Source organism: Euprymna scolopes, chromosome 21, assembly GCF_053919585.1.
Source record: "Euprymna scolopes isolate OS-2025 chromosome 21, ASM5391958v1, whole genome shotgun sequence".
NCBI lineage: Eukaryota > Metazoa > Mollusca > Cephalopoda > Sepiida > Sepiolidae > Euprymna > Euprymna scolopes.
The window spans coordinates 123,891,440-123,903,922 of NC_136502.1; the positions used below are offsets into that span (position 1 = coordinate 123,891,440).

Below are 12,483 nucleotides of genomic sequence, written 5' to 3' on the forward strand. Positions count from 1 at the left end.
AGTACTGATTATTACTTAGCATTTTATCCGTTATGCCACACACTCTTGTGACTATTTAAGATTTCTACCCGGATGGAATATGACGGTGAAAGTTGTGAAAAGACTAAAGAAGTATACATATATACAGATACATTGAGGACATTGGCAAGGCTGCTGCAAAGAAGCTGGGCTGTCTTTAGGATGCTAGAAAGTTATTTACGCCTGAGAGTATCCTGTAACTCTACAAGGCCACCATTCGCCCATGTATGGAGTATTGTTGCCACATTTGCACTGGTGTCTCTGCTACTAATCTCTCATTCCTAGACAGGGTTCAAAAGAGAGTCACCAACCTAATAAGTCCCGCACTGTCAGCTAGGCTTCAACCTCTGTCCCATCGATGAAATGTTGCATCCCTCTGCCTGTTTTACAAGTATTTTAATGGTAAGTGATCTGACAAATTACAAGCCTTTGTATCCCCTCAACGTAAATACCCCCGACAAACCTGACAAACAGCAAAACCCCACCCCTGCACAGTAAAGATCCCCAGATGCCAGAAAGTCTTCTGCTCCAATAGTTTCTTCCTCAGAACTGCAACACTTTGAAATTGCTATCGGCAACTAGCATTGCCAGTAAAATTCTTGCTGCTAAATCGTTTAATCAAGCACCTAGAAGATGGCCCTCTTTTCAGAAAGTCAGTTTTTGTGTGTTGCATGATGCAGTTGACATAGCGTTTACTGCTTATTTATTCCAGGAAAAATCTCAGGTACAATGCAACTCTACACGGCATTTTCGATCTGACAAAAGCCTTTGGCAATAGAAGATCATGTGAAAATTTGGATGTCTTGATAAATTTATCTGCGGACAATTTCATGATGGCGTCATGGCTTGTGTCATAAATAATGAAGAGGCTTCCAGTGACTTACCAGTCAACAGTGGTGTGTACTTACCTCAACGCTCTTCAGCATGATGCTCGCAAAAAGTATCTATTATCAGGTAGAAAAACAACTTAGTGTTGTCACTGCCATTATATAAAACCTTCTGTTGATTCTGATGATTGTGCCCTCAATGCCAACACACAGCCAAACATGCATCTTTGATCATTTTTCTGAAGTGTGCGACAACTTTGGTCTGACTATCGACATAAAAAAGATTGAGCTAATGTACCAGCCTGCACCAGGGATCATGGAAAAGATACATTCAACCACAAATCTTTACCTGTGGAATAAACCTAAAAAAAGTATGCTTACTTGGTGAAGTATATCTATTGGAACGATAAATTTGTCACCCTAACCCTAACCCTAAACTTAAAAGAAAAACAACACTACAGTTTTATTTTCAAGCTTTCATTGAAAAAATCAATTCAAGTAACTTGATTATGTAGTAGTATTCAGCCTCAATCACAGTCTTGATATAGGTCTGGAAGCATGCCTTTTCCACAAGCGCTGGCAGGAGCTTGGCGAATACTCGGTGGCAATCAGGCTTTGGTGTTGTGGGAGGTCATGTTGCTGATGTTTTCAACCTATGACAAAACAAAGTAGTCCAGCGAGTCCAGGTCAGGGAAAAAGAGGGGCCAGTTAGAGAAGGCTACAAAGTCGTAGCACTCCTTCTGAAGCCAAGCCTGGGTATCTTTGTACTTGTGGATCAGTGCCGATTCCTGCTGCCGCAGTCAGGGTCTGCCATCGGCCACGTGATTGCACCAGGGGATCACCACACTCTTCAGCACATCCAGGTACACTTTGGTGTTGACTTTCAAGCCGATTTCAAAGATGTGAGGTGATATGATGTAACCCTCACTTGGAACCACACCAAAGATCATAACCATGGTCCAAAACTTTGTTTTCATCACCCTGGGCATGTTCTTGTAATTCATGGCAATCCACCAATGCATTTTGAGGGTGCTGGCAATGGTCCTGTTGTTATAACTTGGATCGGTAAAGAACATGAGCTGTACGCATCTCTAATCTAACTCGCTGAACATAGTGTCACTTTCAGACATGATAGAAGGCTCCCTATCACGCTTAGGATTTGTACACAACTGGCCAAATAGTAGATGGTCTGCAACAAAAAAAAGGAAACCGGTTTTCATCAAACGGAAATGGAATCATCTCATCTTTTCTATGGTGATAATTTTATCGTTCCACCCTGTACCATTCATGTGAAATGGAGATAACTGCAAGTAATCGTTAATGATTTTTTTTTATGATTTTTTTCGTGACTTCTTTTAATGTTTTTTTTAACCAATATGTAAACATCAAGAAGTTTCAGCATCAAGTTTCCAAGAATTGTGACGAAAAAGCAACAAAAGTATATGAAACGTCATCTATGTATAAAAGTGAGAATGTGTGTGTGAGGACACTTCTCAACCTATATACTCAACAAATTTTTAATCTACAGGCTTGAAATTTCATATATAGGATATTCAGACATGTGGAAAACATTTTTCAATCGGTTTTTATCCGGAAAAAGGGCTGCTAAGGAGTTAAAATTTAAAAATTGGTACAGGCCGTTGTCGGATTTTTATCTGTTTGTCAACTGTTTCATGACTGCGCATGCATGAATGGTTCACATGACAGATCCTTTATGTTAAGAATAAGAAAGTTTAAATACACTCTGTAAACATTGTGTCAAGCTGGTCTAATGGTTATCATACTTGACTCAATATCTTTAGGTTTTGATTTCAATCTCAGCTCAAGTATTTTTTTTTTTTATATTTAGAAGAAGTGAACTATTTAGAAAAAAAAACATATTACTCACATGCACGTGTCTTAGTTTTTTTCAGGTTTTTTACTTCACTTTTTTTTAAAGGAATTTAACGTTACATTTAATATCTACGGTATATCTGTTCATAATAATTAAAAATTCTGCATTAATTAAAATATAACACTTATGCATATTTTATGACCGGGCAACGCCAGGCGGTCTGCTAGTTTTCAATAAATGTTCATTTATGTAAACACGTGTTTGATAAAGAAAGTTGGGTTAGGCAGTCACAAGGCTTCGAAATAGTGTGAATAATATGTGCATGTAAGTAATATAGACATGTGAGTATTTGGCAGCGTAGCACTCTGTATGTATGTGTGTTGGTTTACCTTGTTTTTGTTAGTGTGGGCATAGATGAGCGCGAATTGATGAACGCTGGAGTAATTCAACCCTTTTCTTTTGCAAATTACATTCCCTGGACCAAAGGCACAACTATAGGTGTTGAACGACGTTCTTGGATTCTTCTGTGCAGTTGTTATACAAACTGATTTTGTTAATCAAGTCTTACCAGAGATTTTAAGTTTAAACTGATTTATTACTTTTACATAGACGCGTTGCGTTTTTAATTGAAAGTATTTTGAGTTAACATGTTCATATGAAAACTTACTAGTTTTAAGAACTGATGAAGAGAGCATGTCGAAACGAACCAGAGGAAGAAAAAGGGTTAGCAATTCACAACCATTTGCTTTTCAGTGTTCACTACAAGTTAAGTCCAGGTGATGTGCTATGCTTGGTTGGCGTTCGAACAAAGAAATTGGTCACATCTTATGAAATATCTATTCATGTATATGGATATTTTTATTAGAAATTGAAAACTAAAACAAAAAACAAAGCTTCTATCTTTCCATCATCAACGCTCTGATCCCTGTCTGGCATCAATTGAAATGAATTGCTTTCGCCTTGGGGAGGCTCCATGTTTTGACAAGCTTCTAGGTCTGACCTTTACTCCTAATCTGAGATGGAACACGTACATCAAATCTGTTGGAAAAATGGTAGGATTGTTCTATCGCTCCAGTAGATATTTCATTGCTGAAGCAATTCTCTACCCATATAAGAGCCAAGTACGGCCAATGACGGAATAATGTTGCCACATCTGGGCAGGAGCTGCTAGAAGCAGCTTATCCTGTTTTGACAGAGTTTAAAATAGACTTCGTAGCCTAGTGAGGGATGCCCTTTTCTCTTCCCTACAACCTCTTTCCTACAGAAGAGACGTTGCGAGCCTCTCTCTGCTTTATCGTTATTTTCATGGCAAGTGTGTCTGAGCTCCAATCTATGCCCCTCCCCTTCACCAAACTGTCATAAAAAAACACTCGTCTACCTGAAACCACTATCAATAATTTCCGCAACTCTTTATCTGTGCCTAAACCTGGACGTAGATTCCATGAACAAAGCTTTTTTTTTAGAACTGCACGCCTGTAGAACTCTGTTCCGTTTTCCTGCTTTCCAACTGACTACAACTTGGTCGTCTTCAAGTCCAACGTAAATAAATTCTTGATGAGCCGTTCCCTTAAGTAATCCAATTTAGCAAATTCCCGTTATTAACGATTACTTCGAGATTGTCTCATTGACTACTGTACACATGAACCCTTATCCTCGAGTGGCTTCATAGTGGTGACTTCTTTGTTAAAAAAAATGATACAATTTTAAAGTGAATAAAACCATTTTTTGTAGTTTTGTAGTAAGAGAGAGAAAGCGAAGAGAGGGGAGGAGGGGAGATAAGAGGTGAGTCAGTACAACTCTTGAACGACTCAACATGTTAACAGGTTAAGTTTCGTTCATCTACACTTTTCAAAGGAAAACTTTTGGTTTTAGATACACAGATATGAACTAACATTTCGCCCTTTCTTTCACACCACACCTAACGATATTACATACTTACACAGGAATGCATTTCTGTTGCATGTCAACTAATTATAAAAAATACGACGTTTCTATGCTGAACAGTTAAATTACTAAAATTTGCACTTCTGATTTTTTGAGATGAGGAATCATTGTTTGGATTAATCGGACTATTGTTCTCATCTTGAGTATTATTTGCACAACGTTTCGATCGATGTAAACTCCGGCCTTCTTCAGGCGTACCCGTCACCATGTTTGATATAGGAATACAATGAGGTTAACTCTCCAATTCCGGAGTTTCGTACTTAGGTTTAGTTGAAAATAAATTTACAAAAAAATTATAAAGTTTATTAAAAATATCAAGCAAAACACTAGGGGATATTATTTCTAAATTATTTATAACGAAAATGTTGCGACATAATAATATATTAAAAAAATATCTATATGGAAATGAAAAATTATGACAGTATGACAGTTGTGATAACTGCGAAGGCATGTGGTGAGAGTATGGTAGCTTGACAGTGAAGAAAAATGTGTCAGTTTGTCCTCGCTCTATGACTCTCTTCTCTTCTCTTCTCTCGCCGTCGTTGTCTGCTGCTTCTATTTTATTTGCACAGATGACGCCAAAACATTCCACCACACATTGTCTTGAAATATCAGTCAGTCCAACTGACCTAATCCCCGGAGATTTTACGTCTCCTATTTGGACATTTTTGACGTCATTCCTTGAGCACCTGGATCTAGGATCTGATCTACTTTCCTTTGACGTCATCTTTGAAAGCCCGGAGACAGCCGACCGTCCCTTCTACCACCTGCACCCCACCCTCTGTAACACAAAGTTCGCATTGTCTTACCTGGATTTTGCTACATTTATTTATTTATTTATTTTTTTTTTTTTTTTTTTTTTTTAGAAACTTCTTAACGAACTTCATGGGGCGGATAGTCTGAACGTCTGTTATTATCCTTTCTGCTCACCACCGCTTTTACATCTCCGTTGTAATTCTTCAGCTCACATCCCACGGCATTACAAATGTTCAAGGAACACCGAACTGCGGCTAATCATCATCTTGCAAGCCAGTCTCTTCCAATAATTCGTTTTTTTTTCAGACATTTTTAATATCCTAGTTACTAACTTTTTTAAAGTTTGTCCCTTTCGCCATCTTGATATACCTGAACTTTTAACCCTTCATGACTTGAATTAGAATGTAAATGATTAAACAAATATTTATTGTTAATTTTAGTTGGTTTAAAAGGTAATGATGCTATGATTGTCTTCAAACTGAAAAAAATTATGAAGTTCAATAGTTGCATTTCATAAACTTACCTTCATTATTATTAATAGTGTTTGAAAAAAGTGTGTTTATGACAACAAACAAAATCCTCCACTCTCCAAGACAGATGGCGGCATACTGAACGTAAGCAATAGAAAGTTGACATCTGGAAGTATTTGGCATCTATTCAGATACTGAACTAATACGTACAAGGCGTGTTTGAATGCATTCCTATTTTATTTATGCCGTTATATTCATTTATTTACGACTGAACAAATTAGTTCAACTGTCATAACAGGTTAAGCAGTAGATGATCTTGCTATAATAATTCGCTTTCATTGCAACATCGCTTTGACCAAAATGCCAGGATGATCAAACCAAATACTGAATGAGCAGACCAAATACCTAGATGACCAAGCTAAATGCCTCGATAGCTTCATCAAATGTCTAAATGATCAGCTGTTTGGATGACCAGATACCTGAATGGCTGAACCAAATGCCCGGATGGACCAAATAAATCCTAAATGGCCAGATCAAATGTCCGGATGGACCAAATAAATCCAAAATGGCCAGACCAAATGCCTGGATGAACTCAACAAATACTTGGATGATCAAACCAAATGCGTGTATCGTTTTTTAACAAAATGATTGGATGACCAGGCAAAATACCAATCGGATGTTGGGATGGTTCAAATAAATGACAAAATCTCTGGATGATTGAATAGTTTGAACAAATGTCCAAGTGACTATACTAAATTTCAGGTGTCTGAATGACCAGACCATATATGGGGATAACCACACCAAATGTCTGGGTGGCCAATATTGTCCGACTAAATGACTGGATGAACATGCTGCAAAGGTGCATGATTATAACAAATGTTTAAAAGACCCGAACAAATGACATGAATGGCCTGTTTGTTTCTGACCCCCATGTAACGTCGACTGTTCCGTTTTTTTTTTGTTTTGTTTTTTTTAATTTTTTTTTTTACTCATAATGAACTCGGTTTCTATTTTTAACTTTTATAGCAAAGCATTTTTATGTTGTGGACTTGAAATCCTATCAGAATTTCGAAACTTTCGTTTTAAAACGTGAATCAACAACACCCCATCCTCGTACCCTTCCACATGCACCCGGACACCCACAAATGTTCAACAAATAGCAAGTGTAGAAATCGAAACGATCGGGTTGGCCCGCGCTGATTTTAAAACGGAAGCACACTTGTTTTAAAACTTGTCTCATAACTCGTTTCATTAATCGTTGTCATGTGGTGGTGGTCGTCGTCGTCGTCATGTGGGGGTGGTGGTCGTCGTCACTAAATACAATTGGAAGCGTTTGTCGTCTGATCAGACGAAATGATTTTCGAAACACAAATGGATTTCATCTTGTTTTTACTTCACTTTCCTCTCGTCTTCTCGGTGTTGTATGAAGGAGAAACACAGACAGCCAACACAAGTAAGTACGCATACAAAAAAAAAAAAAAAAAAAAAAAAAAAAACGTATCTTTAATATATCATTCACATTAAAAAATAATTTTTAAAAAAATCTGACTTTCGGTGGTCGACAGATTCCTCCCTCAACTCACACATCTAGAATCTTGATTGCAAAATTTTATTAAAAAAAAAAATATTTCTTATGTATTGATATATAAATCATCAGCAAATTTTTTTTGTATTTCTTAATATTCCACAACTTCAGCTAAGATTTTCCGCCTTTTTATTTGGCACAAATCATGTTCCAATAATCAGGTGATTTCATACTTTTTAAAAATCCGAATGATTATCTTCTTTCTCCTTTCCCACCTTCATATATATGAACGTTTGATGAATGGATGGTCTTACTATATTAATACCTTCTCATTGGCCTTGATCAAAACACCAGGATGACCAAATCAAACCAGCTCAAGTAAGTACGCATACAAAAAAATGTGTGTTTTTTATCCCCCCCCCTCACCAAAATAATTAAAAAAACTAATTTAAAAAAGCTTACTATCGATGGTCGATAGACTTCCTACCCACCTCTAAAATTTGGGTTCCAAAAGTTTTCTTTGTTTTTATAAACATTTCTTATGTTATTAACCACAAAATGTACAGGTTATTACTGATAAGAATGCGATAAAATTCTATCAATATGTACATTTTGTTTGTGTAAAAATAAAAATAAAACAAAAATAAAAACTCAAAAGTCTATTAGAGTTGCAGAATCAAAGTCGGAAGCAATTGAATGCTCTTAAAAACGTCGGAGTCTGTTTTGGAATAATACTCCTAAGAATACTCGAAGTTGGATTTTTTAATCAACACACAATATGACTACTGTATAATTTTGAAATCAAAACTTGAAATCCAGAGCTGGAATTGAATATTTTGGAATTCTAGGGATCGAAGTCTTTGAAATTGTAAGAATCAAAGTCGAACCTTATACTTTCCGATTCCGCAACCTTGGTATTTATGGAATTAAGATGTTAACATTTCTGAAGCCTTTCTAGTAATTTTATTACAAAATGGATAAAAAAATATTTGAATATTTAATTTTGTAATAGAATGTAAAAATTGGTTTAAATAGTGAATCGTCATCATCATATGATACGAATCCAAAGATTCTATTGTTGGCATTGGTTTCCCCGATATTTTTCTAGCTAGAATTCTTTCTAGAAAGACATTGGGTACTTACAGAAGAGACCACGTGAAGGTTGGCAACATCCTAAGTGAAGGTGATTTTAGTGGATTCGAACATGGAATCCTCAGGTCGTCAGTCTGTGTAGTTAATCACGGTACTATCGTCACGTACCTAGGAAATGGCAAAAATGAACACGCCGTAAATATAAAATAATTTGTTAAAATATATGATTTAAATCTTGTGAGAGCTTTTGTTTATTCGTTTATAATGTAATACAAATTTAGTAGTATGACCTCCTTCCTCCCCAGTTATTGTAAAAACAATAACTTTTCTTCAATTAACAGTTATATTAACGTAATGGGGACGTATTGACATGGAGGTTTATTTCGAAACAGAACTATCCTTCCTTTAAGAATTGGAACAAATATCTGCTAGGGCTACACAGAACACTTTGCATCAGTCCGGCAGCAAAAAGGCCATCAAAATGGCCCTGTTTCTGTCTGATTGATTGTCGAGGTTAGAAACTTGACTAACGTTAACTACAACGGCCGTTAACAGCGTGAGAAATTATACAAATTGAATCGTGTCTCCTGATTGGTTGATTAGTTCAATACATTGTTTGAAAACATACATTCTTATTGGGTGAATTCAAATATTAACTCGCGCGAGTTACAGGCCTTTCAACTGAAAATCAGTTCCGAAAAACGTTGAAGATTCCGGACTCATTATTTTTCTTAATTAATTTAAGGGCCTTTGGTGCCCAAATTGTCATGATAAACAATTTATTATAATATGTTAGGTATTTCTTTCTTGACGTAATATCGTCTTTGAAGTCAGCAAAAATTGTTAATTTTTGGTTACTTACAATCTTATTGGATGCATCCGAATTACTATCTGATCGTTGTATTAAAAGAACAGCTCTTCGTGCCAAAGGACGATTACTAATCTTCATAGAAGATCTTCAACTATCACTTCATCTAGAAGTCAACTACTAGGCTTAGCAGAGCCGCAAAATTAGGTAACATATCTTACAAGAAAAGAAAACGACTGTAACTAAATCATCAAGTAAGTGCACTTTTCAATTTGTTGTGTTTTAAAATTCGCCTTCTGCCAAAGTTCTGAGTTATGTGGGAATAAAATTCTTACAACAGATAACCCCCGAGTCTCGTACCTCTCGGTCTATTTCGGCAGTTCAGAAGAGTTCATCTTTAGGAGTTAAGATTCCGAATTGCCATATTTTTTTTTCTATAATTATGCGAAACAAACGCAATTATGTGCTTTAAAATCCCTATTTATTTAAACATTTAATATTCAAAAGACTAAAATGCTAGTCGCAGATTTTGTTGCCCCCGCCCCAATAAAGAAAAAAACTGTATCAAATGTGATCCTATATTCCGTGAAAGTCACTCAGGTACTCACATCATTAAATATAAACAGATACTACGATTGATCGCATCGTAACGACTAGTTGCTTTGCCGATCGTTCTTCACCTGCTTTGATGTTGGTGAAATTTCACAAAAATATTTGAGTGATTTGACAAATTAATATAAATTAAAAAAACAAAACAAAACAAAAACAAAGGTTTGTAGCAGTGCCGTAGTAACTATTTTTACCACCCGGGGGGGGGGTCATTAACCCCCCCCCATCCCCACCCCCTGACCTTTGATAATCCGTTAACCTTCCAAATTCCAGAAAGTCGTCAAAATATTTATTTTGATGGAATTCCAATCAAGGATCTAACTTTAGACTGCTGTTATTAATGCCAGACTTTCATCCTATTAAGTTACCCCTCCTTCAAAATTCCCCCCCCCCACGTGCTGTCCGGGGTGGATCTCCCATCACTTCCCCCTCCCATTTTTGCTACGCCACTGGTTTTAAGTAAAAATAAATAATTTAAAAAATTTGGCAGAAACAAGCATGTTTTTATAACTTATTATTTACGATGATAATTAAAAATCAAATATTATTATTTTATATATATATATATATATATATATATATATATATATATATATATATCTTCTATATATATAAAAATGTAAATGTTGGTTCGTTCGGAATTAATTGTCTAAAAAACCACTGGACGGATGGCTTCCACGTTTTGGTATAATATGTTTACTATATCCATGTGTGTTTTTATATATTTCTTTTTTATTATAACATTATACTTAATTTTTCTATGATAAATAGGTAGATTTCTTTGTACCGAGAGGCCATTTTTTTTATTTAGGGACAATTATTTATTACCGCTTCCTGTCACGTGACCAGTGTTACAATTTAGCGGTTTTCCTGCTATATCTGGAGATTTCGGTTACAATCTAGCGGGAAATTCTAGAAAATCTGGAGGTATTTGGCACCCACACACCCGCATTAGAAAAGCGCTTGAAAATATTCAATGTAAGTAAAAAAAAAAAAGTAGCATTTATTGCCTTTGGTAACAATTATTTATTGAGTATTTGTTTTGTTTTTCACCTTTTTGTCGACTAACCATTCTTAAATCTCACTATAAAATCGATTTTTCCAAGTACATTTTAGGTGGGGGGGCATTCCAACCTCCGAAGTTTGGGTTTGTATTACTGTACACATAGATTCGAAAAAGTTGTCAAAAAACAAATACATAACAAATAAATGTTATCAAAGGCAAGATAAGTTACTTTTCTGCCAAACTGGATATTTAAATTTACCACACGTGGTCTCAAAATGAATGACGACGCTCAAAGTGTATACACATTTTGACTCCTCCCTTTACTTAAAAATTCACCCAAAACAGGAAATTAACGAATTTTAATGAAAATTGAAGTATTTTTCAAATAATGATCGCAGAATATAATGAACTAATTATTTTTACTTAACTCTTAGTTAAAATGTTTTATTTTGTTTAAACAAAAAATACCTTTACTAAAGTTATAGTTTTCAGTAGTAAGTAAAAAACGCAAGAATTTATTTTTGCTTTTTTTAAAGCATCGTAATTTGTAACAATAAAAAAATAATTTTTACAGTAACATTACGAAAAAAGCCCCTAAAGTCTGTATTAATGTATTCGATATAACTCGAAGAAAAATGAATTATCGGATACTATTCAGGAAATTAAAGATTCAATTAGATTCCTATTTCAGTCACCTAAATTATTTAAGGTGAAATGAGTTTAGGAATTTATAGCCAAACCTAAATATTTTTTTTTGGTAAATATCCAGATACGCTACTACAGAACACCGACCACTCTAATTTGTTTGGGGGGGGGGAACAAATATATAACAAATAAATGTTATCAAAGGCAAGATAAGTTACTTTTCTGCCAAACTGGATATATTTTTCGTGTTTTTATTCAATGTAACATATTTATTCAGCTCGAAAAACATACAGTGTTTACCGATGTATTCGAAAATTCAAGATGGCGTCTCACACCCTCTTTAACACCGTAAGTTTGAGAAAAGGTGTTATAAATAAAAAACTATACAAAATACTATTAAAAACCCGCCGAATATATGTCAACCTATGTCACTGTAACATATATTGAGCGAGTTTTTAACAGTATTTTATCTGGGTTTTTATTTATAACACCTTTTCCCAAACTTACCGTGTTAAAGAGAGAATCAGACTCCATCTTGAATTTTCGAATACATCGGTAAACACTGTATGTTTTTCGAGCTGAATAAACATGTTACATTGAATAAAACCACGAAAAATATATCCAGTTTGGTAGAACAGTAACTTATCTTGCTTTTGATAACATTTATTTGTTATATATTTGTTTTTTAACAACGTTTTCGAATCTATGTGTACAGTAATACAAACCCAATATGTTACATTGAATAAAAACACGAAAAATATATCCAGTTTGGTAGAAAAGTAACTTATCTTGCCTTTGATAACATTTATTTGTTATATATTTGTTTTTTGACAACTTTTTCGAATCTATGTGTACAGTAATACAAACCCCACCGACCACTCTAATTTGTTTGTTTGGGGGGGATCTGAGCGCGCGCCCCAACATCACATCCGCCCCCCCCCCAATGTAC

General features: G+C 35.3%; 1 protein-coding gene across 2 annotated transcripts in view; it reads left to right on the forward strand.

The window, feature by feature from the left end:
• The window catches only part of LOC145242700 (uncharacterized), a 94,790-nt gene that overhangs the window by 57,832 nt on the left and 24,475 nt on the right, over window positions 1-12,483 (forward strand). Inside the window, exon 1 of one of the 2 annotated variants that reach the window (XM_080105831.1) lies at window positions 7,136-7,302. The exons of the other annotated variant lie outside the window; for it this stretch is intronic. Within the exon in view, the coding sequence (XP_079961957.1) occupies window positions 7,203-7,302 (100 nt within the window). The 5' untranslated portion in view covers window positions 7,136-7,202. Of the gene's footprint in view, window positions 1-7,135; window positions 7,303-12,483 lie in introns of those variants that run through there. 2 annotated transcript variants of the gene reach the window in all.